The sequence below is a fragment of the Heterodontus francisci genome, chromosome 19, assembly GCF_036365525.1.
Source record: "Heterodontus francisci isolate sHetFra1 chromosome 19, sHetFra1.hap1, whole genome shotgun sequence".
Taxonomy (NCBI): Eukaryota; Metazoa; Chordata; class Chondrichthyes; order Heterodontiformes; family Heterodontidae; genus Heterodontus; species Heterodontus francisci.
In genome coordinates this window covers 18,475,700-18,503,158 of record NC_090389.1, presented here as the reverse complement: position 1 = coordinate 18,503,158, position 27,459 = coordinate 18,475,700, and the positions used below count along the sequence as shown (strand labels likewise).

The following is a 27,459-nucleotide window of genomic DNA, read 5'->3' as shown; positions in this document are numbered from 1 at the left end:
ACAAAAGGTCATTCCCACAGATGCTGCTGACTTACTCGGTGTATTGAGCATTTTCTGCTTTCATTTCTGATTTCCAACATCCACAGTATTTTGCTGTTGACTTACAACAGATTACTATTTGTGGGATCCTGCATTGGTTGTGTACACTGAATGCATCTCAGTAGGACTTCATTGGCTGTAAAGCGCTTTGGGACATCCTGAGGTGGTGAAGGATATGATATAAATGTAATTTCTTTATTTAAGTTAGATTTTTAAAAATTTTGAAAGAACAAATGGATTAAGTACAATTCTGTGCCTCTCCTGTGCATGTCTTTGTGGATTGGTTGAATTGTTGCTGTAAGTACCCACTGCTTACGGTGAGCATGTTTGTGCTTACGCAGTTTACTTGCTATACATGGTGGGTGGTAAAGCATGGTAGGTTGTTGCATTAAAATAACTCCCGTGATGGTGAGTAGTGTTAACAGCTGTTTCAAACTGCCTTCTCCTTAAAACTGTGGAGCTTTTACATCTGAATACTGATCAACACCAAATAGCTGGTGTGCTTAATATGGTTTAAGGGACATCTTCTTAATTGACTCTTGGTAATGCCTTGGTTGGGGCTATTTGCTTGATAGACTGTCTGTAATAAACACAGTTGGAGTTTTAATTTACTTTTAATTGTAATTTTTTTTTTTTTTACTTGACTTGGGATGTTAATTCAGTGGTGACCCATTGCCTTTTAATGAAACTTTTCTCCTTACCTGTGCTGCCTTTTGGTTGAGAGGACAGACACAGGGATCTGCTGCTGAGTTGAGCTTTTTTTAAGCTGGTGGGTGGGAGATACTCAAATTAAATCAGCGTGTTCTTTCTCCTCTCTCCATCTTCTTTCAGATAGCTGAGGCAGTAAATGCAGTAGTGGTGTCATTCAGGTGAGATAGGTTACAGAGTCGATCCCACTTCTATACTGGCCTGCCCTGGAGAAGGAAGTGGGGTGCTAGACTTGGCCCCTAGAACACTGAAGGAACAAGTGGTTCCTGTCATCTATTCTATGACATCTCTGGAAAAGTTTGTGTGTAAATGCTGGGTTCTGTGAAGATTAGGCTTCAATGTAATGTCTCCCATGATCAAGTAGGCTGCCTTTGCTTGGTGCTTGGGTGAGATACCAGATGGCAACCAGTACTTGAAGAACCATATGACAGCGTGGGTTGGGGTCAGCAGATTAAAAACACTGGGTGTAAGACTCCAATGTTAATCATGCTTTTTCCTTTGTTATGCAACATAGTATGCGTGCAATTGTAGCAAGGACCAATGCCCTGTTATGCACATAACGGTTAGGACATTTCTGCCATAATTTCACTTTGCAATTTCAAAAAGCATACCTTACAAAGACTGTCAGATCTCTTCCCTCTGCTATGGACGCAGAGGCCAGGGATTTCTTCCCCTACCTTGGTTCCCAGATGGTTGGAGCCTAGGAAGTACAGAGGGTCAGAGGGACCTTGGGGTGCTTGTCCATAGATCACTGAAGGCAACAGCACAGGTAGATAAGGTGGTTAGAAAGGCATACGGGATACTTGCCTTTATTAGCAGTGGCATAGAATATAACAGCAGGGAGGTAATGATAGAGCTGTACAAAATGTTAATTAGGCCACAGCTGGAGTACTGTGTACAGTTCTGGTCACCACATTATAGGAAGGATGTGATTGCACTGGAGAGGGTGCAGAGGAGATTCACCAGGATGTTGCGTGGGCAGCATTTCAGTTATGAAGACAGACTAGATAGGCTGGGGTTGTTTTCCTTGGAGCGGAGAAAGCTGAGGGGGGACCTGACTGAGGTATACAAAATTATGAGGGGCATTGATAAGATAACTAAGAAGAAACTTTTTCCCTTACAGGAGGTGTCAATAACCAGGGGGCATAGATTTAAGGTAAGGGGCATGAGGTTTAGAGGGGAGTTGAGGAAGAATTTTTTCACCCAGAGGGGCCAAGTGCGGGGAAATGGGATTTGTTAGGACGGGTGCTTGATGGTCAGCGCAGGCGTGCTGGGCCGAAGGGCCTGTTCCTGTGCTGTAAAACTCTATGACTCTAACTGGGGAGAAATCTGTGATATATGAGAGAGAGAGAGAGAAGACATCTTAAAATGTAAACATTAAATGTGCAGGCCAGTCAATATCAAAGAGAAAGTCACGCCAACATTTCAGGTGGAACCCTTCATCGGACTATTCTAGATCATTCCACAGTGGTACAGAGACGCAGTCACCTTGCAGTGCAATCAGTCCCGCCTCCAAAAATTCCAGGTCGGCATCATTCCCTGCAGCTTTGAAGGCAGCCAATTTTTCCTAGGAATAGAAAAAAGGTGATGAGCACAGGGCCGCACCTCAGAGCAGCAGCAGGATGAGGGTTTCTCACTAACTGTCCCAGCATTAAACTGGAAAACCAACACTAGCCTGGCCCCAGCAGTACAATAGGTCCTAGGATTGGCATCAGGTTAGGGCAAGGCTTAGGAGCGCCAATCTGCAAATTGTGTGGAAATTCCACATCCCAACAAGTTTCCTTACTATATTGTTGAATAGCCAGTAGAGCAATTTGTAAAACACCCACACACATTCCCAATTCTTAAAAACTTGTATTTTCCTTAATTTTAAACACTGCTCTGCAGAGCAATTCAATGGTTTTATTTACTATTTAACATCCCACCAAAGAGCAACCCATCTTAAAAAATCAAAATTCCCCTGCTTTATTTTTCCACTGATACCCAGATTGGGATATGCCACCCACGCAGGGACAATTCAGGAGTTTTCGAAGCGATGGTTCAAAAGATTGAACCTGGAATCTTTCTGGTGTGTGTGTGGCTCAGCACTGAACTCAGCAGCGAGTTCACCCGCTGAGACATCAGCCACTTTTAGTCCGTATGCTCCCGTATTCATGATGTCTCCAGTGAAGCCAATGCACCTTCATGTGGGCAGAGTCCTTGTCAGCACAGCCAGCATTCGACACGATGTACAGATATCCGTCTGATGTCTGGCTCACTATCAGATCGTCCATTATCCCTCCCTTCTCACTGGTGAAGAGTGATAGCATGCCCTGAACAAAAAGAAATGAAAGGTTAGGACTGAAGGATAGACTGATATCCAGCATCCCCTAAACATAACCAGTCAGGAGGAACACTCCACACACAGATTAGGGGAATCAGTCAGCATGAGCACACTCACTCGTGTCAAACTAGTTACTGACTCTCTGATCTTGGGCTCCGAATGCAGTTTCTGAAACTCTTTCTTCTCCTAAATTAGCCCAAGGATTTTCCCATGAGACTGCGTGGGCTGGTGCATGGGATGGGGGTTTGGACATAAAGTACACGATGACTTGTGAAAATCCATCTGGCATAAATTGTTCTAAATTTCCTACAGGAAACGTTCTACAATGTTCTTCCTGTTGGTGTGCAATTCACAGGAGCTGGATTGCGGCCAGCCACTCACCCACATGATCATTCTTCACTTGTGCACCTAGATAGTGAGTGTTACCAGGCTATTTAACTGTGAAGGCATTACAGCAAAGCTCATTCTGATATCCATGGACACACACACTTTCCAGCGGGGATCACTGGATGATGATCAGGAACATGAACTCAGGCCAATTTCCACCCTCACCTGCTCCACTGTGCTAACAAGGCCGAATGTTGTCCTCAGCATTAACCGAGATGAGCTAGCTTGGCACAGGCTAGGAACTGAACCTGTGACCTCATCTGAATCATTCAAGCTGGTAAAGCAACCATTCAAAAATGAGCATGAATGGGACCAGGTTTCTAACTGGTGCTCACCATCAGCTAGCCCACTCCAGCAAAGTTCTTCATAAATGATAGTACTTTTATAGCACACGAATAATCAATTGGTTACTCAGTTGACATTGTTTCATGAACTCATTTATCCTTTAGTTAATTATGGACAAGCACGAGACCCTGGCAATACGCGTGAGTAAATGATGCCTTTCCTCCAAATTGAACTGCAAGCAAAAGACAATTAGAATTTCACTGTACATGATCCCAATTTTTCCCTCTTCCCTCCTGATTATAATTCTGTGGCACCAACCGGCCATCCAATGTCCCACCCGTTCAGCTTAGACAGTGGGAGATTGTAGGCTATTTAGGAAGCATCACGGCCAACTACAAGTTTCTCCTCACTTGATACTGATGTACAAGTGCTTTCTAGCAGGAGTCATTAAAGAGTAATCAGGAGCACAATCCCAGAGAAAAATGTTTCCCCTCCCTAATCCATGAGGCTGAGGCACCCAAATGTGACCCTTGCTGAGTGAACAGCACAGATCAGGAGTCAAATTCAGTGTCTTCTGGCCTGTATGGCTTCAGGCAACTCCAGGCAGTACATTTACCACAGATGGCTCAGTTGGCAGCACTCCTGCTTTCGAGTCAGAAGGGAATGGGTTCAAGTTGCTCGAGATCGGAGCACAAAATCTGGGTCGGAGGTGCCGCCTTTCAAATCAGACTCTAAACTATAGCCCTGTCTGCCCTCTCAGGTGGATCCAGTGGATCCCATGGCACTATTGGAAGGAGGACAGGGGCATTCTCCCCAGTGTTCTGGCCAATATTTATCCATCAACCAATATCACTAAAACAAATTATTTGGTAACTGATCTCACTGCTGTGTGCAAATTGACTGCCACATCTCCTACAGTACAACAGTACTTCAAAAGTACTGAATTGGCTGTAAAGCGCTTTGGAGTGTCCTGAGGTTATGAATACTACATAAATTTAAGTTATTTCTTTCACTGCAATGGTCTGAAACAGAGCAGTAGCCCACAGGAATTGAGAGTATGGTGTTTCTGATGAGAGAAACGGATCATCACCTGGTTGTCCTTGAGCTCAGCAATGTCCCCAACTACCAAACTCTCCATGAATTTCACTCGATCCTTCCCGATCACCTTGCTCTGAAACAAAGCACACACTCAGTGTAGAAATGATTCCTTGCACAGCAGACACTAGAATGCCCAAGTATGTCAGCTGAAACAAAAATTAACTTCGGTTCTCACAGCATGCACTAGAACTGGAGTGCAGATGAAAGGCAGAGAACACAAACAACCTGCATCTGCTGCTCCTTCTCTGGGACTGTGAAACAAACTGAGATTTTAAAGTGCACTACATGTAACATACTTTGGTGTCGTCATTTATTTTAATTATATACATGAGGATACAGGTTTGACACCAAGCAAATCTCCAGACCGTTCATCCGACCTCAGATCTCCACTGTTAGACCCTGGTCTGCTTCAGGGTCAAACAAGCATTCCATCCCAGTGCCACACATTCTGTTCCATGGAGTACTTGGTCATCTCAGTGTAAGCCTACCCCTATAACGCCAATCCTCGTACTTGGTTCCTATGGCTGTAGTCTCCTCCAGCCCTACAACCCTCCAAGATATCTGTGCTCATCTAATTCTGATCCTGGATTCTTGAGCACCCTGGTTATAAATCGCTCCACAACTGGCAGCTATGCCTTCAGCTGCCTCGGCCCTATGTTCTGGAATTCCCTCCTTAAACCACCCCGCTTCTCTTTCCTCCTCTAAAATGCGCTTAAAAACTAGCTCTGACCAAGTTTTTGGCCATCTGCCCCAGTATCTCCTTAAGTGGTTCACGGCCAAATTTTGCTTTATAATGCTCCTGTGAAGTGCCAAGGGTTGTTTTATTAATTAAAGATGCTGCATAAAAACAAATTATTGTTGTTGTGTCATCTCAGTCTAAAACTAGCCCTATAACCTCCTATCCAACTTTTTGATTACTCCAGTCCAAACCTGCCTCTATAACCTCAATCCACGTACTTGGTCAACAAAGTCTTAAATGTTTGTGTCAAATTTTGTTTGATAATGCTCTTTTGAAGCGCCTTGGGACATTTTACTATATTAAACCTTCCATATAAATGCAAGTTGTTGCTGCTGGAAGTTTGTTCCATATTCACTACTCCAAAGAGAAAATTGTTTAATTCCTGAGTCTGAGTTGATTTCGAATACCGCATTCTCTAGTTTGGTTCTCCAAGTCTGTTGTGATGCACATCATCTCGTCCTCTCAAAAATGCATCATGCCACAGAGCTTGGCATCACCAATGATTGGACTAGTGTCCCTTTCACGATCTTAATTTCTCCAATGAAAACATGTTCAGCTTTGAGCCTCTCATCAGTTGAAGCCCAACCTCTTAAATCATGCTTGTTGCTCTTTCCCAACTCCTCTCCAATATCCTTTTGAAGGTAGAATGCTCAAAGTTACACATGGTATTCCAGATGCAGCCCAGCTAAGTGATCTGTACAAGGTTAACAGAATTTCTATCTGCTTTAGAGTTAAACAGTCCCAAAACAGATCCTGGTAACTGCTTGCCTTTGTTGTTGGCAGTTTTATTGATTAGGAAACATTAGTGAATGGTCACTCATTATTTAGATTCCCTGTTCCGCTCCACCTTTGCTGAATAGGACTCACTTTTGCATGTTTCAATATGGAATAGCCACCTTACATCTGTCCATATTAAACTGATCTGCTATTCCTTAGCTCATTCCCCCACCGAGTCCAAAACTTCTTACTGCCTTACATTTGTCATCTGTCCACAGAGCTTGGCATCATTAGTTAATCATACGTTACAACAAGTCCTCCTAGTCAGTGCTCCAATGAAGTGGGGGAGCTCCTTGATGCACCAGGTACAATGTCCAGATTCTGGTCTTACCTGCAGCATGTGAGATACGTCAAATAATGAGCAGTGTTGGCGGGTGTGCAAGTGTGAGCTGATGTGACTGTCCTTGTACTGAATAGGCATACTCCACCCTGCAAACTCCACCATCCGAGCTCCTTCACTCCGATGGAATTCATACAGTGCCGTCTTCTTGAGAGATTCCTGAATGGAAAAACACAAGCAGATTCACTCAAGGAAGCTCAAAGATATCTTGGCATTGTTATGGCTGAATCTGGGTTGCACTTATTCCAAAGTTCGACTCCATATACGGCATGAATCTTCCTACCTCATGAGATGGCTTGCTGGGTTTTCCTCTCTCCTTCCTCCTCCTTATCTCCCCCACAAAACATCAGTCCTTTTTAGTAGCTGGGGAGTGGGGTGGGGGAGGAGGAGAAAAAGACGAAAAAAATAGATATAATAATCTTGCCCTGCTCCTTTAACATTTTCTTTAACCTACCTCTTCAACCCAGCTTATGGACACCCCTCCTGAATGCCAGCCTTGACCCAATGGGTAACACTCTTGGTGTGACCTGAAACATTAACTCTATTTCCCTCTCCACACATGGTGCCTGACCTACTGAGTATTTCCAACATTTTGTTTTTATGATTATCAATGGTGGGGAAGTTATTGGAAACCGTTATCAGGGATAAAATAAACTTCCACTGGAAAGGCATGGGTTAATCGAAATATGCCAGCATGGATTTGTTGAAGGCAAATCATGTCTGACCAACTTGACTGAATTGTTTGATGAGGTAACAGGGAAGGTTGATCAAAGTAGTGCAGTAAATATTGCATATTAGCAGAGATCTGCAAAACATCTGTGGTAAAATTAGTATCTTTATCGCAACAATACTTTGTTAAATCCCCACCCCAGGTCATTCCATCCTTCCCATGCCATCCTACTCATGCCATACCATCCATTCCTTTCATTCCTATATCATCCCCATCCCATATACTACCCCCTTCCTATGCCATCCCAATCCCCGATTCCATACCCCCTATGCATTCTCCCCGCCACATATGCCATCCACACTCCCAATGCTGCCCCCTCTCTTCTTCCCTCCCTCCTTTGTACAGCGCTTTGTTTGGTGACGCTGTTCTGCATCCGAGATGTTAATTAGATATTTTAAAACTTTATTGGAACGTTCGGGTACTGAGTGTACCCAGGCACTGCCCACCAAATAAACCCACCAACAGGTGCACCCCTGACCAATCAAACTGTCTGGACAGACAAAAACTATTCTTATTCATATGGAGTTTTTGGAAGGGATTTGACAAAGTGTCACACAGGAGGCTTATTAAGATGATGGGAAGCCCATGGAATTAAGGGGAAAGTGGCCATTTGGATATGAAATTGGCTCAGTGACAGGACGCAGATGGATGTTTTTCAGACTGGGAGTAGTTTGCAGTGGTATTCCCCAAGTGTCAGTTTTGGTTCCATATAAACGATCAAGACCAGGGTTGTCCAACAAAAGGCCCGCAGGCCAGAATCCAGCCCGCCGAAGGTTTCCATCCAGCCTGCCAACCTGCTTGTGGCTCGGCTCTGATTGAGGGCTCCCATGTACGTCAGGCAGAGGGTGTAGGCAGGACCTGTGTCTGACAGGCAGGGGGACCCCTGTCTGTGATTGGTCACTCCCTGTGACTGACAGGGGCTGCCCAGGCAGCGTTGGCGCTGATTGGTGGAATGCGGTGCAGGCGCCCTGGGATCAGCCACCCCTGCTGCTTTCATGCAATTCAGTAACTGTTCTGTCTCCTGCACAGTGGCCAGGTTCTTGCCTCCACTCTCCCCAACTTAAATAATACAGGCATGGTAAGTATCCGGTTATGGGAATGGCTGCCGCAGGAAGCATTGAGTGGGGAACACGGGAGACATGGGGGGGGGTGGAGAGAAAGGGAGACAGACAGAGACATAGGGGGAGAGAGGGTCAGAGAGAGGAGAGATAGGGGTAGGAGAGAGTAATAGTGTTATTTACAGCACAGAAGGAGGTCATTCTGCCCATTGGGTCCATGTCCGATCTCCACGGAGCTATGCAGTCAGTCCCAATCCCTGGCTCGATCCCCGTAGCCCTGCAAGTCTATTTCTCTCAGGTGGCCACCCAACTTCCTCTTGACATAATTGATTGTCTCCGTTTCCACCACCCTATGCGCAGCGAGTTCCAGGTCATTACTATCTGCTGTATAAAAAAAAATGCCTCCTCATAGTCTCCCTGCATCTTTTGCACAAAACTTTCAATCTGTATCCCCTAGTTCTAGAGATCAGAAAGTGGCAAAGAGAGACAGGCAGCACAGATAGTGCGCAGGGGAGAGATCAAGGTCTCTCCTGACAGATGGAAATCTATTCAGAATAGTCTGCATTGCTACATCTAATGTGCGGGCAGAGATTGACTATTTATGCAAGCAAAAATAATGCCAGGTATGTCACTAAATCAATTTTCAATATAGTGACGAGAAAGTAAGTCAATAAATTAGTCTTATTTAAACCGTCTTCACAAAAATGCACATTTGTTGTTGTTTTTATCAGTTTTTAATACCTTTATCTTTTGAAATTTATTCACGGGCCCCCCAGGCTGAGCAAAAATTGTAATGCAGCCCTTTACTCAAAGGTTGGACAATCCTGATCTAGACTCTAGTGTAGAAAGCAGCATGGTAAAGTTGACAGATGAAACAAAACTTGACAGAATAGGTAATGACGAGGATAGTTATAGGCTTCAACATGAGACAGAATGGTAAAATGGGCAGAAGCATGGCAGATGGAGTTCAATGAGGAGTTGTGTAAAGTGATGTACTTTAGGGAAACTAATATGGACAGTTTACCATAAATGGCACAATTTTGTAAAGTGTAGATATGCAGAACGATCTTGATGTCTATATACCCAAATCCTTACAGGTCGCGTGGCAGGCTGATAAGGTGGGTAAAAAAAGCATATGGGTTATTTGGATTTATAAATGTGGAATAGAATATAAAAGCAAAGAGATCATCCTAGAACTTTAGAAGTGGTTAGGCCTCAGTTGGAGTATTGTGGACAACTCTGGGTACCAGATTTAATGAAAGATATAAAGGTCTTAGAAAGGGTACAGAGGAGGTTACCAGGGAATGAGGTCTTCAGTTATGAGAAGAGATTGGACAAGTCAGGGCTGTTTTCTTTAGAACAGAGAAGGTTAACAGGTGACCTAAGATAACAAGAGGTTTTGACAAAAGTAGACAGAGAAAAACTATTCCCTGTGGTGAGTGGATCGATAACCAGTGGTCAGAGATTTAAAATCATGGGAAAAATGGCTAGAGGGGAGATGAGGAGAAATTTTTCACTAAGTTGTCGGGATCTTGAGCGCTCTTTCTGAAGAAGTGGTGGAAACTGATTCCACAAATAATTTTTAAAGGGAGGTGAACAGGTACCTTTCAGGGTTATGGACAAAATTAGGGTTGTGGGACTAAGCATGACTGCTTTTTCCAATAGCTAGCACAGGCATGATGGGCTGAATGACCTCCTAATGCACTATAAGTTTCAATGATTCTATGAAGAGAAGGACTGCAAGGTGGATGAGCGAACTGACCATGGCACCATGGTGAAAGATGCCATTCCAGTGGGTGGAGTGAAGAAGAATGTGGGACTGATAGACAGTATAGTCAGGCGGATAGATACTGTTCACTGTAGCCGCAACCGGGAGCTCCGAAGGCTGTGTTGCCTGCCTGGTGCCAGGGTTAAGGACATCATCTCGCGGCTGGAGAGGAACCTGGAGTGGGAGGAGGAGGATCCAGTTGTTGTGCTCCATGTGGGAACCAGAAATGATGTTCTGCTTAGAGAATTTGAGGAATTAGGCTCCAAACTAAAACACAGAACATCAAAGGTAATCATCTCCGGATTGTTACCCGAGTCATGCGCAAATTGGCACAGGGTCAAGCAGATTAGAGAACTAAATGCATGGCTCAAAGAGTGGTGTGGAAAGAAGGGGCTTTTGATTCTTGGGGCACTGGCATCAGTACTCAGGGAGCTATTCCGTTGGGATGGGCTTCACTTGAATCAGGCTGGAACCAGTGTCCTGGCCAATCGCATAACTGGGCTGTGGACAGGGCTTTAAACTAATGGGGGGTGGGAGTAAGGTTTGGATAAAGGGAAATTTAGAAATCCAAAGAGAGGGGTCAGGGCATCGGAGTAGGATAGTGATGTGGATAACTCCCAACAGAATGGGACAGGAAGGAACAGGTAGTTTAACAAAAATTGTACATTGGCAAATAAGGTCGTTGCAGGGAACAGAGGCATAAAAATGAAATTAAAGTTCCTTTATCTGAATGCACGAAGCATCTGTAATAAGATAGATGAACTAGTGGCACGAATAGAGGTAAAAGATCTAGATTTAATTGCCATTACCGAGACATAGTTACAAGGAGATCAAGGTTGGGAAATGAATATTCCAGGGTACACAATATTTCGGAGAGACAGACAGAATGGCAAAGGAGGAGGAGTAGCCCTGATAGTAATGGAAGGCATAAGACATTAATAAGAAGGGATCTGGTCTCAGAAGATCATGAAGTAGAATCAGTTTGGGTGGACATTAGGAATAGCAGGAGTTAGGAAACAGTAGTGGGAGTAGTTTACAGGCCCCCTAACAGTTATATTATTGGACAGAACATTAAACGGGAAATTATTGGAGCGTGTAAAAAAGGCAATGTATTAATTATGGCGGACTTTAATTTGCATATAGACTGGGACACTCAAATTGGCAACATTGGAAGATGAATTTGTAGAATGCTTTCTTGACAGTTTCTTGGAGCAATACATTGTAGAACCGACGAGGGATAAAGCTATGAGGCCATATGGGCAGGACTTAAAAACAAAATGGGGGCAATTACTTTGCTGGGAGTGTACTACAGGCCCCCAAACAGTCAGGGAGAGATAGAGGAGCAGATATGTAGGCAAATCTCAGAGAGGTGTAAAAATAATAGAGTAAATAATAGTAGGGGATTTCAACTTCTCCAATATTAACTGGGATAGTCTCAGTGCAAAAGGCTTAAAGGTGGCGGAATTCTTAAAGTGCATCCAGGAGAGCTTTTTGAGCCAGCACATAGAAAATCCTGCAAGACAACTGGTAGAAGTGTCAGTGGGGGAGCATTTTGGGGATAGTGCCCATAGCTCTAAGATTTAAGGTAGTTATGGAAAAGGACAAAGATGGACCAGAAATAAAGGTACTGAATTGGGGGAAGGCTGATTTCAATATGTTAAAACAGGATCTGGCCAAAGTGGACTAGGAGCAGCTACTTGTAGGAAAATCTACATCAGACCAGTGGGAGTCATTCAGAAATGAAACAAAGTATGTTCAGGGCCAATATGTTCCTGTAAAGGTGAAGGGTAGGACCAATAAGTCCAGGGAACCCTGAATATCAAGGGATATAGAGGATTGGATAAGGAAAAAAAAGGAGGCTTATGGCAGAATCAGAGGACTGAAAACAGCGGAGGCCCTACAGGATATAGATAGTGTAGGGGGGGTACTTAAAAAAGTAATTCGGAGAGCAAAGAGGGGGCATGAAAAAACACTGGTGGGCAAGAAAAAGGAAAATCCCTTTTTATAAGGACGCACTATAAGTATATTAAGGGCAAGAGGATAACCAGAGAAAGAGTAGGGCCCATTAAGGACTAAAGTGGCAATCTGTGTGTGGAGCCAGAGGACGTAGGTGAGGTTTTAAATGATTTTCATCTTTTCATCTGTGTTCACTATGGAGAAGGACGATGTAGGTGTACAGATCACGGAGGGGGACTGTGAAATACTTGAACAAATTAACACTGAAAGGGAGGAGGTATTAGATGTTTTAGCGGGCTTAAAAGTGGATAAATCCCCAGGCCCAGATGAGATGCAACCCAGGCTGCTAGGTGAGGCAAAGGAGGGGAGGGGCTCGGACTCAAATTTTCAAATCCTCTCTGGCCACCGGAGAAATGCCAGAGGACTGGAGGACAGCGAATGTGGTATCATTATTCCAGAAGGGTAGTAGGGATAAACTAGGCAATTACAGGCCAGTGAGTCTAACATCAGTGGCAGGGAAACTATTGGAAAAAATTCTGAGGGACAGGATTAATCTCCACTTGGAGCGGCAGGGATTAATCAAGGATAGTCAGCAAGGCTTTGTCAGGGGGAGATCATGTCTAACAAATTTGATTGAATTTTTCGAGGTGGTGACTAGATGTGTAGATGAGGGTAAAACAGTTGATATAGTCTACATGGACTTCAGTAAGGCTTTTGATAAAGTCCCGCATGGGAGGCTGGTCAAGAAGGTAAGAGCCCATGGGATCCAAGGCAATCTGGCAAATTGGATCCAAAATTGATTTAGAGGAAGGAGGCAGAGGGTGACGGTCGAGGGTTGTTTTTGCGATTGGAAGCCTGCGACCAGTGGTGTAGCGCAGGGATCAATGCTGGGACCCTTGCTGTTTGTAGTGTACATTAATGATTTAGACGTGAATATGGGAGGTATGATCAGTAAGTTTGCAGATGACACGAAAATTGGTGGTGTCATAAATAGTGAATAGCAAATAGATTACAGGACGATATAGATGGGCTGGTAAGATGTGCAGAGCAGTGGCAAATGGAATTTAATCCTGAGAAGTGTGAGATGATGCATTTTGGGAGGACTAACAAGGCAAGGGAATATACAATGATTGGTAGGACCATAGGAGGTACAGAGGGTCAGAGGGATCTTGGCGTATTTGTCCATAGATCACTGAAGGCAGCAGCACAGGTAGATAAGGTGGTCAGGAAGGCATATGGGATACTTGCCTTTATTAGCCGAGGCATAGAATATAAGAGCAGGGAGTTTATGATGGAGCTGCATAAAATGCTAGTTAGGCCACAGCTGGTGTACTGTGTACAGTTCTGGTCGCCACACTATAGGAAGGATGTGATTGCACTGGTGAGGGGGCAGAGGAGATTCACCAGGATGTTGCCTGGGCTAGAGCATTTCAGCTATGAAGAGAGACTGGATAGGCCAGGGTTGTTTTCCTTAGAGCAGAGAAGGCTGAAGGGGTACCTGATTGGGGTATACAAAATTATGAGGGGCACAGATAGGGTCGATAGGAAGAAACTTTTTCCCTTAGTGGCGGTATCAATAACCAGGGGGCATAGATTTAAGGCAAGGGGCAGGAGGTTTAGAGGGGATTTGAGGAAAAATATTTTCACCCAGAGAGTGGTTGGAATCTGGAACACACTGCCTGAAGGGGTGGTAGAGACAGGAACACTCAATATTTAAGAAGTATTTAGATGAGCACGAAACGCCATAGCATACAAGGCTACGGGCCAAGTGCTGGAAAATACAATTAGAATAGACAGGTTTGATGGCTGGCGCGGACATGGTGGGCCAAAGGGCTTATTTCTGTGCTGTATAACTATGACTCTTATTGTGTAATGAAGCAGGGTTAATAAGCAATGTCATAGTAAAAGATCCACTTGGAAATAGTGATCATAATACCATTGAATTTCATGTTATTGGGTAAATAGACTGGAAGGTATGGCAGTAAATGAACAGTGGGAAGCATTTAAGGGTTGTACAAAAGTGCATTCCGTTCAAAAACAAAAACTTGTCAAGACTAAAAGAGGCTTACAATGTTGCAAAAAATAGTAGCAAGTCTGAGGATTGGGAGTCTTTTAGAAACCAGTAAAGGGCCATCAAAAAGTTGATGAGGGAAAAAATAGAATGAGAGTAAACCAGCTGCAGAGAGAGTGGATGCGCTGGCGATGATTTTCCAGAATTCCTTAGATTCAAGAATGGCCCCGTCAGATTGGAAGTTGGCAAATGTTACACCGCTTTTCAAGAAAGAAAATAGACAGAAATCAGGGAACTACAGGCCAGTTGGCCTCACATCAGTCGTTGAGAAGATGCTGGAAACTTTTATTGAAGAAGTCATTGCATTTGGAAAAGCATAGTATGATTAGAACAAGTCAGCATGGTTTTACAAACGGGAAATCCTGTTTGACAAATTTATTAGAGTTTTTTGAGGAGGTAACTAGTAGGGTAGATAAAGGGGAACAAGTAGATGTAGTATACCTTGATTTTCAAAAGGCATCCAATAAGGTGCCACATAAAAGGGCTTATGGTGTTGGGGGTACTATATAAGCGCGGATAGAGGATTGGTTAACAGACAGGAAGCAGATAGTGGACACAAATGGGGCATTTTCAAGTTGGCAAGCAGTGAATAGTGGGGTGCCGCAAAGATCAGTGCTGGGGCCTCAGCTATTTACACTCTATATTAATGACTTGGATGAAGAGACAGAGAGTAATGTATCTAAGTTTGCTGATGATACAAAGCTCGGTGGAAAGGTAAGTTGTTGGGAGGATGTAGAGAGGCTGCAAAGAGATATAGACAGGTTAAGTGATTGGGCAACAAGATGGCAAATGGAGTACAATGTAGCAAAGTGTGAAGTTGTTCACTTTGGTCCTAAAAATAGAAAAGCAGAATATTTTTTAAAAGGTGTGAAACTGGTAAAGTGTTGATGTGCAGAGATACTTGGGGGTACTCGTACAAGGAACACACAAAGTTAACATGCTGGTGCAGCAGTCTATTAGGAAGGCAAATGGCAAGTTGGCTTTTATTGCAAGGGGATTGGAGTACAGGAATAAAGAATTTTTACTAAAATTGTACAGGGCTTTGGTGAGACCGCACCTGGAATACTGTGTGCAGTTTTGATTTCCACATTTATGGAAGGATATACTTGCACTGGAGGTGGTGCAGCGAAGATTTACTAAATTGGTCCCTGGGATGAGGGGGTTCTCCTATGATGAGAGGCTGAGTAAATTGGGTCTATATTCTCTGGAGTTTAGAAGAATGAGAGGTGATCTAATTGAGACATACAAGATTCTGAAAGGGCTTGATAGGGTAGAAGCTGAGAGATTGTTTCCACTGGTCGGGGAATCTAGAACACGGGGACACAGTCTCAGGATAAGGAGTCAACCATTCAGGACTGAGACAAGGCGAAATTACTACACTCAAAGGGCGGTGAAACTTTGGAATTCTCTACTCCAGAGGGTTGTGAATGCTCCATCATTGAATACATTTAAGGCTGGGATAGATAGATTTTTGTCTCACAGGGAATCAAGGGATATGGGGAGCAGACAGCAAAGTGGAATTGAAGCTCAAGATCAGCCATGATCATATTCAATGGCGGAGCAGGCTCGAATGGCCATATGGTCTACTTCTGCTCCTACTTCTTGTGTTCTTGTATGATCTGGTCAATGCTATCTGTGGGACCTTGCTGCATTCAAATTGGCAGATGCATTTCTCTAAATTACTACAGTGACGACAATTCAAAATCAATGGCTGTGAAGATTTTTCAGGATATTCTGAGGACATGAAAGGGGATATGTAAATGCAAGCACATAATTTCTAATGTCTTTGATTTGGTGTCCACATTTTCCTTACATCTCTGAAGAACCCTGGGATGTTTTACCTAGGTTAAAGGACCATATGAATGCCAGATTTTTGTTCCAGAAGCCATCTTAACCTGAAGTCAATAGGCTAAATGCTTCAGTCTGCCAATCCCCTAGCTGGCCTCTACGTATCGTCCTTAACTGTGGGGGAAGACAGAGCAGACAGAAGCAAATTGATAAACAATGACTAATTAAATGTGCCTATGCATGACTGCAATGTTCCCCTGTTGCTCTGGCAATCACATAACAAAATGCAGTCACCCAGACCTTTAGGCAATATTGCAAACATTGGTGGTCAAGTGACAACTCCAGCTACTAATTTCACTTTTGCCTCAACATCACGACAAAACTGCAAGGAAGCCAACAACCCAGAAAACAGCACCTTCCGAGAATTAGCCCAAATAAGAACATTAGCTCAGAGGGTAATGTCCTTTATTGGATAGTACTGATCCCTATGGATCAGCCGAGGGCCCTGGTTTGATCTCAGACATATGCTGTTAGTTGCCTGCAAGTGGGATGCTGCTGGTTGGGGTAAGGGAGAAAAAGTTGCTAAATTTTGTATGAATATAGAAACACCTCACCTAAATGGCCTGCTTTGTTTAACATCGACAGCGTCAGTGGGACTGCCATGAAATGAGGGGTGTCTCAGCTTTATCCAATTTGGTCATCATCTAACACCTGCTCATGTTTATGTCACAGAAAAACATCCAAAGTGCCTCACAGAGATATTAAAAAATGGATTTTGTGCAAACATCTTCCATTTGGATCTACCTGCTCCATAAGTAGATGCCCTGCCTGAACCAATCAAGTTATCCTTCACCAAGGACTGGGAGACCTGGCTAACAGCCACTATCTTTCAATAACTAGGTCTGTCCCCAGAATGTCTCTGGGTTCAGACTCAAGGCAGCAGGATCTGGGCTGACGCTCCAGTGCGGTAGTTTGGGAAATTTTCTTTGCTGGACATGCTCAATGCTTTCGTGCTTTTCACACCAGAGGGCCACTTTTGGGTGTTTGATCGTCTTCTTGATGACATTAGTTGGCAAATTTTTATTGAACTAGTGTACACAGAGAGACCTCGTGTAGCTTGTTTGCGCCAAACTTCGGATGAGACATTAAACCGATACCTGAGCTGCCCTCTCATGTGGATGTAAAAGATTGGAGAAAACCCAGGGCCAATAAGGGATAAAATACTCTGGAAAATTGCTCTCTGACCCCCCTCAGGCAATCAAAATCAGTCCAGGTGATCACATGGACAATAAATGGCAAGTAAGTCTGGGGAGAAATACACCGAGCGTCACAGATCTCCTTACCGAGTCCAGGACATGGGTTTCTGCTTTCCACTGTACTTACTGACAAGAAACACAAAAACACAGATACTGTCTAATCTGACCTTCTGTAGAGACTTTGCCTCAGGCTATTGAAGACAAGAGTTCTGACATGGAGAAGACAACCTCTCATTGGAGGAGGAGGAACTGGGACATAGTATTAATCCTAGTGTTTCAGATATGTGCCTGGAGGGGGTACAGAGGAGATCTACCAGAATGGCATCAGGGATGAGAAACTTCAGTTATACTGAGAGACTGGAAAAGCTGGGATTGTTCTCCTTAAAGCAGAGAAGGCTAAGGGGAGATTTAATAGGTGTTTCCAGTGGCATAAGGATCATAAACAGAGGACACAGATTTAATATAATTGGCAAAAGATGAGAAGAATTTTATCCTTTTAGTCAGTGAGTTATGATGATCTGGATTTCACTGCCTGAAAAGCTGGTGGAAGCAAATGTAATAGTAACTTTCAAAAAGGCTATGAGGAAAGAGCAGCAAAGTTGGACTGATTGGATAGCTCTTTCAAAGAGCCGAATGGCCTTATTCTGTGATGTAAGATTCTATGATTCTAATGTGAGAGTAAGGGACTCAGGTATGGCACCACTCTGTGTTGCACTGCCCTTCTGCAGTGGCACAATAATGTCTCTGTGCATGCTCAGAACCTGTCAGAATACCTAGTGTCCAGAGGACTCAGGATTAAGGACAGCCTATCTCAAGAATATCGAGTGCAATTATTTTACCACTGTAAATTCACAATCAACATATTCCAAAAGAGAGAACGGAATGTCTTCAGGCCTTCAATCCCTTGCACGATCCCGATGGGTTTGCCCATTTCCTTCCCATAAATATTAAAAAGCCTACAGTGAAGTGTGCTAGATTTAACAGCTTTCTCTGTGGAGACAAGAATAAAGAGGCACGCTCACTAGTTCTATATGGTGACATGCATCGTCACACTCACTAGCTCCACATAGTGACATGCAACCACAAACTTACCAAACTTCCTTAACTGTTCAGGAAATAAAAAAAAGCGCTGAGTTTGGTAATTAAGCTCCCTCATAAACAAGGTGTTATTAAGCTGGTTCAGCTTTCCACTGCCTGATAACTGGGTTTATTTACCGCACAGCTTAACTTAAGGGTACAAACCATAACCATGTCATCCGTGTCACCCTTGGCAGCATGCCCACCTGAATCTGAACGGCATGGATTCAAGTCCCATCCCAGGCACTTGAGCAAATAATCTAGACACTTCAGTGCAGTACTGAGGGACAGCGACACTGTCAGAGGGATCATCTTCAAATGAAAGGTTAAACCAACGTCCTATCTGCCCTTTCAGGTGAGCATAAAAGATCCCGAGGCACTATTTTAATGAACAGGGGATCCTCCCTGGTGTCTTGGTCAATATTTATTCCACACCCAACACCTAAAACACATTATCTGGTCATTATCTCAGTGGAAATTATCTGCCACATTCCCTACCTTGTATGTGACTACTTTTCAAAAGTACTTCACTGGCTATAAAGCGCACTGGGGATATCCTGAGGTTCTGAGAGGCACTATATAAATATAAGCCTTTCTTTTAATTTCAGACATGCATGGAAACTGAAAAGCTACAGTAGTGATTGTACAGTAGTACAATTCATCAAAATAAACAAACCTAACACAAGAGGAAAAGCATCCTGCAAGCTTCAGCAGTGCACATTCTACCAGCAATCTGTCTCCACGCTCGGCTCGTCTCTCCCCGTCCTCCTCCCAATTTGCTCCTCATCCCTTTTATTGAAGGCGCTGACTCTTCGCTGGGACTATGGTGCCATTGGGAGTGGGCACCTCCAATGCCTCATCCAAGTGCACTGTCTTGATGAGCCTGGACAGTAAGCATTACTGGGGTTGTTGCACCACAGGGGGTGTTAAAATGTGTGATCTGATCCCCACCTAACATCCACTTTCCAGCAGGGGTCAACAACTTGCATTTATATAGCACCTCTACCTTAGTAAAATGTCCCAAGCTGCTTCACGGTAATGTTAATCAGAGAAAAACTGACATCGAGCCACATAAGAAAGTATTAACGTTAACTCTGCTTCTCTCTCCACAGATGCTGCCAGACCTGCTGAGTATTTCCAGCACTTCTTGTTTTTAATTTGAGAAAGTATTAGGACTGGTGATCAAAAGCTTCATCATAGAGCTGGATTATAAAGGAATTTCTCAAAGGAGAAGGGGGGCTAGAGAGGCGAAGAGGTTTAGGGAGAGAATTCCTGAGTTCATGGCCTAGACAGCTAAAGGGCACAACTGCTAACGATGGGGCAAAGTAAACAAAAAAGGGATGCCCAAGATGTCAGAATTGGAGGAGCGCAAAGTTCTTGGAGGATTGTAGGGCTGGTGGAGGATACAGACAGAGATGGGTGAGACCATGGAGAGATATGAACACAAGAATGAGAAGTTTAAATTCAATGTGCAGCAGGACTGGGACAATAGTTGGGAAGATGGACCCTAATTGATTTCCACTTCCCTTGTTCAGGTCAGCTAACGGATTAAAGGCTACAGATTGAATCTGGAAACTTCCTAGTCTGTATAACTCAGCAATGCACCAAGTGGTGCCTTTAGCCCCTGAAGCAGCAGGGTATCTGACTAGCTTTAATAGAACTTAGAAAGAAAAATGTAGGGATACAGACAAGCACTTATTCATACTTCTGGCAGGGCCTCTACTCCCTGAAAATTAAACATCTGTGACTTCCAATAGGGGTGCTGTAAGAGATGCATTTGGTAAAAGGGGAGTCAGGATTTTAAATGTTTTCAGCATTGAGGGAGCAACTCACAGGACAGGTTTCTTCATCAGTAGCTCTCATCTCTAGAGGTTACAGGCGAAAGAACGTGGCTTGGGTCACCATTCTCCGCTCGCAGTCTGATGGGACAGGGATTACTAACAGATCTCCCTTATAGTCAGTTGGATGATGCCCTATTTTAGAATAGGGGGGGCAGCAGAGGTGTTGCATCATGTGATGAACATGCTCTGAGGTGCAGCTGGGTTTAAGCTGAACTGTCCTTTTCTGGCCAAAGTACAACTGTTGCAACAGCAGTAACTTAACTTGCATTTATATAGCACATATAAAACCTCCCAAGGTGCCTCACAGGAGCATAACGAGGCAAAAATGACTCGAGCCACATAAGGAGGTATTAGAACAGGTGACTAAAAGTATGGTCAAAGCAGTACTTTTTCTGGAGCGTCTTAAAGGAGGAGAGGGGCAGAGAGGTTTAGGGAGGGATTCCCAGAGCCTAGGGTCCTCAGCAGCTGAAGGCACAGCCACCAATAGAGGGCTAAAGGAAACTGCAGATGCACAAGAGGTCAGAATTTGAGGAATTCAGGGTTAATTGTTGGAAACACATACATTAAAGGTTATTGACTGATAGTGAGGGGAGTTTGCAGATTGGTAGGTGCTCGCAAATATTTGACTTCAGGATAAAAGAAACCAGATTGTGAAAACGGTCTTTTTCTTTTTAAATGTATTTGACATAGGATTGACATAGATTATTTTATTTTATTTAGAGACACAGCACTGAAACAGGCCCTTCGGCACACCGAGTCTGTGCCAACCATCAACCACCCATTTATACTAATCCTACACTAATCCCATATTCCTACCACATCCCCACCTGTCCCTATATTCTCCTACCACCTACCTATACTAGGGGCAATTTATAATTGCCAATTTACCTATCAACCTGCAAGTCTGTTGGCTGTGGGAGGAAACCGGAGTACCTGGCGAAAACCCACGCAGACACAGGGAGAACTTGCAAACTCCACACAGGCAGTACCCAGAATTGAACCCGGGTTGCTGGAACTGTGAGGCTGCGGTGCTAACCACTGCGCCGTGGATGCAAGATTTGTATCGGAAAATGTTTTCTCACCCACCAGCTTCGTTTACTGATCAGCCTGGCAGACACAATAGGGCTCCTTGCCATTTTGAACACTGCCTGACTTGCAGGTCTTGTGGTGAGTTAACATTACTTGATCAATTGACTTTAGAAACAGTAGCAGAGGAAACACACCTATTCTGCAAATATTTTAACAAACAAGGCTATTAAACACAAAAGTGCGGTTACTTTAGTGCAACAAACCTGGTGGGGAACTGGCACGATTGGATTGGTTGCCCTTCATCACCAACTGGGCAGCAGCGTAACATAGGTTTCCCACCAGCGCATGTTAGGTTAAAAATACCCTGAAGCACTGAAGTTAGTTTAGCACTGTTACTTGTTTAACATTAACCAGTTCGACTTGCTTTAAGGTCTTTTAAACTGCAAGAGACCTTGTCGATCATTTCATTTTTAATTTATTCTTAGCATGCGAGTGTTGCTGGCAAGGCCGACACTTAATGCCCATCCCTAGTTGCCTTGACATTTAAGACGCAACCACGTTAGTGTGGGACTGGAGTCACATGTTGGCCAGACGGCAAGTTTCCTTCCCTGAAAGACCAATGAACCAGTTGGGTTTTGAGGACAATCTCAGCCACTTTTAATCATACCAGATTTTTATTTCCAAAATTTTTAAACACCAAATTCAAATTCTCAAACTGCCACAGTGCGATTTATACTCTTGTTCTCCAGATTACTAGTCCTGTAAAATAACCACAACACCACTGTATCCAGTCAAGCCATGTCCTAAATATAAATCACCCAACGTTCAGGGAACTACCAACATTGCCGGCCCATTAAGAATACAGGAGCATGAACCAGCATCTGGGCTGCCAGTGACAGCAAAATAAAGGTAGGGAACCAAAGGTCTCTCGTTTCCAAAAGTGCAAAATCGTAAGATTTCGATCAGAGTACAAACAACACAAGGCTGGGCAAATGTGAAATGTTTCCATAACTTTCTGGGTAGTTCAGGATTTTGTTTTTAAAAAGGTCCCAACGTTAATAACTAGAACACACACAGCTTCAAAAGAGTAATCAGAGAACATACTAATTGGATCTGGAGGCCTGCTACCCGACCCGAACCCGACGGGACCCGATGACATGTGTCAGGTTCGGGTGGGCCCATCTTCTGGGTACGGCTTTCGGGCTCGGGACGGGTCGGGCCGGACACACACGGTAAGTGCTCTGCTGGTAAGTATTGAAATTTTAGAAACCTACCTGAGCTGGGAGTCCAGGATGAAACTGAGTCTGTGCAGTGAGTAAGTGATATCACTATTATGTCATCACGCATGCGCTGCAGCTTCTTGCAGGTTTGGTGTCAGTAAGGTAAGTAAATGGATGGTCGGGTTGGGCTTGGGGCAAAATTGGAGGGACTCGGGCCGGGTTGGGCCCGATGTGGTTCGGTCGGGTTCTTTTTTCCCGACCTGAACAGGCCTCTAATTGGATCTCTCCAGAGCTGACCCACCAACACCAGCAACAAGTGTTGCAGATAAAAAGGTTGGCTCAGTGGGAGGGGTAGGTGAGGGAGAGTGGGATGCTGAGATCGCTGCTTAGGGCCTGGAATCTGCTGAATAGAAGCTAACATCTTGGCCAACTCTGCTCAAAATCACTGGTAGATTTTCAAGACCAACCCTGACTAAAATCCACCATGGAAACAAGCCCATCAGATAAAATCTCAGCATTATCATCAATGGGTGCATTTAGCGTAAGGTACATGGGAAAAGCATTGCAATTCAGTGTTGTGCCAATTGCTTGTGTAATACTCACCCTATGAAGTTACACACATTAACAGTGTGGTCTCACTGCTCATAAGTTGGGAATGACAAGATCATATAATGGCTCTGCTGGGTGTTTCTCAGTTCATTGAATATAGCGTAGAAACTTCACACACCTAGTATTACATTTTATTGAAAGTGAGCAATATTATTTAGATATCAAACTACCCTGGATTGGAAGATTTGATCCAGACTATTTTATAACATGAATAATGCAAACCTGGCATTTTACAAGGCAGGGCAATAATCAATAGGTTCAGGCACCATAAATCAGAAGAGCAAAGTTCAAATAGGTTACCATTTAGCTTGGAATATTACTGTCACTTCAGGTTTGTGAGAGAGCATACACTAAAAATGTATTTTTCCTTTTCCCAAGTTGAAGTACAGTTCCACATGGGCTATCAGCCCTGCATCACATTCCCAACTGGCTACTCTCCATAAGCGAGGAGGCTACACAGCTCGAAGATATACAACTGTGTGGAACATTATAGTAAAATCAAAAACAGTTCTCATGCAAATGCACACAAACAACTTTCCCAGCACAAATCATTGGGAAGTCCAGAGGGCTAAAACAAATATTAGTTAATTTGCAGGGCTACAGCGAAAAGGCTAGGAGTGAGACTAGGTGAGTTGCTCTTGAAGAAAGCTGGCACAGACATGAGACGCCAAATAGCTTCCTTCTGTGCTGTAACCATACTATGATTCTATTCCTAACTGTAGACTTGTCTGAGATTAGGTAGCAACACAGCAAGAGACTAAATCTAGGATTAACATGTGCGTATGGCTCAGCCAATCACCGCCCTAACTAACTAAGCTACTAGAAGAATTTAATGGAGTGGTTTTAAAGATTAATTCAAAATCCAGACATCTCAAAGCAGTAACATGACAATGCTGTGGATTACCTCTTCCATGACTGGGAACATTCATGGCTACCCCATCACCAGGTATTGAAAATACTGTGCCCCCAATCTCAGAGTACCCCATCACCAGGTAACACAATATCCTGCCTCAATGTCAGCATATCCCAACACCAGGTAACACAATACTCTGTCGACAATGTGTACCCATCACCAGGTAACACAATACTGTGCCCGCAATCTCAGCGTATCCCATCACCAGGTTACACAATACTGTGCCCGCAATCTCAGCAAATCCCATCACCAGATAACACAATACCGTGCCTCAATCTCTCAGTACCCCATCACCAGGTACTGAAAATACTGTGCCCCCCCCAATCTCAGAGTACTCCATCACCAGGTAACACAATACCCTGTGCCTCAATCTCTGTGCACCCATTACCAGGTATTCCAATACCATGCCCTGAATCGGAGTACCCCATCACAAAATTGTTGCAGTTCAGGAGACCCCCATTTGGCCCATCGTGTTCACACTGGTTCTCCAAAAGAGCAATTCACTTAATACCATTCGCCCATCTTCTCCCCATAACCCCTGCACATTCTTCCTTCTCAATTAACAGTCCAATTCCCTTTTAAATGCTTCCATTGAACCTGCCTCCACCACACTCTCAGGCAGTCCATTCCAGACCACTCGCTGCAAAGAAGTTTTTCCTCATGTTGCTTTTGCTTCCCTTACCAATTACTTGAAATCTGTGCCCTCTCATTCTCGATCCTTTTACCAGTGGGAAGTTTCTCCCTATCTACTCTGTCCAGACCCTTCATGATTTTCTATCAAATCACCTCTCAGCCTTGTCTTCACCAATGAAAACAGTCCTAACTTCTCCAATCTACCTTCATAACTGAAATTCCTCATCCCTGCAACCATTCTCGTGAATCGTTTCTGTACTCTCTCCAATGCCTTCACATCTTTCCTATAGTGTGGCACCCAGAACTCGACGCAATATTCCAGCTGAGGCCGAACTAGTGTCTTATACAAGTTCAACATAACTTCCTTGCTCTTGCACTCTATGCCCCTATTCATAAAGCCCAGGATACTATATGCTTTATTAACCGCTCTCTCAATCTGTCCTGCCACCTTCAGCGACTTATGCACGAGGTCTCTCTGCTCCTGCACCCCCTTCTAACTGGCTGCCTTTATTTTATATTGCCACTCCATGTTCTTCCTACCAAAATGAATCACTTCACATTTCTCTGCATTGAACTTCATCTCCTACCTGTCCACCAACTTATCTATGCCCTTTTGAAGTTCTACACTATCCTCCTCACAGTTTACAATGCTTCCAAATTTTGTATCATCTGCAAACTTTGAAATTGTACCCTGCACACCAAGATCTGGGTCATTAATATTTATCAGAAAAAGCAAGGGTCCCAATACTGATCCCTGGGGAACTCCACTACAAACCTTCCCCCAACCCGAAAAACATCCATTAACCACTACTCTTTGTTTCCTGTCACTCAGCCAATTCCGTACCCATGTTGCTACCGCCCCTTTTATTCCATGAGCTACAAGTTTGCTCACAAGTCTGTTGTGTGGCACTGTATCAAACACCTATTGAAAATCCATGTACACCACATCAATGGCATTGCCCTCAACAACCCTCTCTGTTACCTCTTCAAACAATCCAGCAAGTTAGTTAAGCATGATTATCCCTTAAGAAATCCATGTTGGTTTTCTTTAATTAACGCGCATTTGTCCGTGCGACTTGATTTTGTCTCGAATTATTCCTTCCAATAGTTCCCCCACCACCGAAGTTGATCTCACATTTCCCCACCACTGAAGTTATTGAAATACTGTGCCTCTGATCTCAGAGTACCCCATCGCCAGGTAACACAATACTGTGCCTCCAATCTCAAAGTACCCCATCGCCAGGTAACACAATACTGTGCCTCCAATCTCAAAGTACCCCATCGCCAGGTAACACAATACTGTGCCTCCAATCTCAAAGTACCCCATCCCCAGGTAACACAATACTGTGCCTCCAATCTCAAAGTACCCCATCACCAGGTAACACAATACTGTGCCTCCAATCTCAAAGTACCCCATCGCCAGGTAACACAATACTGTGCCTCCAATCTCAAAGTACCCCATCGCCAGGTAACACAATACTGTGCCTCCAATCTCAAAGTACCCCATCGCCAGGTAACACAACACTGTGCCCCAATCTCAGAGTACCCCATCACCAGGTACTCCAATACTGTGTCTCCAATCTCAAAAGTACCCCATCGCCAGGTAACACAACACTGTGCCCCAATCTCAGAGCACCCCATCACCAGGTACTCCAATACTGTGCCCCAATGTCAGAGCACCCCATCGCCAGGTACTCCAATACTGTGCCCCAATGTCAGAGCACCCCATCGCCAGGTACTCCAATACTGTGCCCCCAATATCAGAGTACCCCATCGCCGGGTAACACAACACTGTGCCCCAATCTCAGAGCACCCCATCACCAGGTACTCCAACACTGTGCCCCAATCTCAGAGCACCCCATCGCCAGGTAACACAACACTGTGCCTCCAATCTCAGAGCACCCCATCACCAGGTACTCCAATACTGTGCCCCCAATCTCAGAGCACCCCATCGCCAGGTAACACAACACTGTGCCTCCAATCTCAGAGCACCCCATCACCAGGTACTCCAATACTGTGCCCCCAATCTCAGAGCACCCCATCGCCAGGTAACACAACACTGTGCCTCCAATCTCAGAGCACCCCATCACCAGGTACTCCAATACTGTGCCTCCAATCTCAAAGTACCCCATCACCAGGTAACACAATACTGTGCCCCCAATCTCAGAGCACCCCATCGCCAGGTAACACAACACTGTGCCTCCAATCTCAAAGTACCCCATCACCAGGTAACACAATACTGTGCCTCCAATCTCAAAGTACCCCATCGCCAGGTAACACAACACTGTGCCTCAATCCCAGAACACCCCATCCAATACTGTGCCTAATCCGAGTTCCCAGGTAACGGAATACTAACCCCGCATAAATTGGAAACAGCCCATGTCAATACTTTCCCCCCTGCCCGCCTCCATTAATGTAATTCACTTGCAGGCCAGTAATTACCGTTCCGCCAGAGCTCTGGCTGTAGTTGCGATGCAGCCGGCTGCCAACCTCAAGCCGCAGTCGGAGCTGTACTCCCAAGCGAGCACTAACCGCCAACATCTCCGCCCCGGTAACTGAGCACCCACTCCGCTCCCCCGGACTCACACCTCCCGCGAAGCGAGCATGCGCTCACTCGGTTACTGCGGCATTCTGGGAAGTGTAGTCCATTCCCTCCCAAATCCTGTGAACCAACCAGCGATCTGGAACTACAACTCCCATGGTGCACTTTGTCAACCAGCGATCTGGAACTACAACTCCCATGGTGCACTTTGTCAACCAGCTCCCATTTCTCCTTTATTAGAGATAGTAAGAGTTCATTTGGAAGCTGACCTG

The 27,459-nt window shown here is 44.4% G+C and overlaps 1 protein-coding gene across 2 annotated transcripts in view; it reads right to left on the bottom strand.

Annotated features, from left to right (window-relative positions):
• amt (aminomethyltransferase) overlaps positions 1 to 27,257 on the bottom strand; it is a 54,040-nt gene extending 26,783 nt beyond the window's left edge. Inside the window, exons 1-6 of one of the 2 annotated variants that reach the window (XM_068051418.1) lie at positions 27,088 to 27,150; positions 6,980 to 7,059; positions 6,688 to 6,855; positions 4,833 to 4,913; positions 2,928 to 3,059; positions 2,236 to 2,314 (exon numbers count right to left, since the gene is read on the bottom strand). In XM_068051418.1, coding sequence (XP_067907519.1) covers positions 2,236 to 2,314; positions 2,928 to 3,059; positions 4,833 to 4,913; positions 6,688 to 6,801 — 406 coding nt within the window. In that variant the 5' untranslated portion in view covers positions 6,802 to 6,855; positions 6,980 to 7,059; positions 27,088 to 27,150. Of the gene's footprint in view, positions 1 to 2,235; positions 2,315 to 2,927; positions 3,060 to 4,832; positions 4,914 to 6,687; positions 6,856 to 6,979; positions 7,060 to 27,087 lie in introns of both variants that reach the window. The other variant, XM_068051417.1, reaches the window with a different exon arrangement.
• Between the last annotated feature and the right edge of the window lie 202 nt (positions 27,258 to 27,459).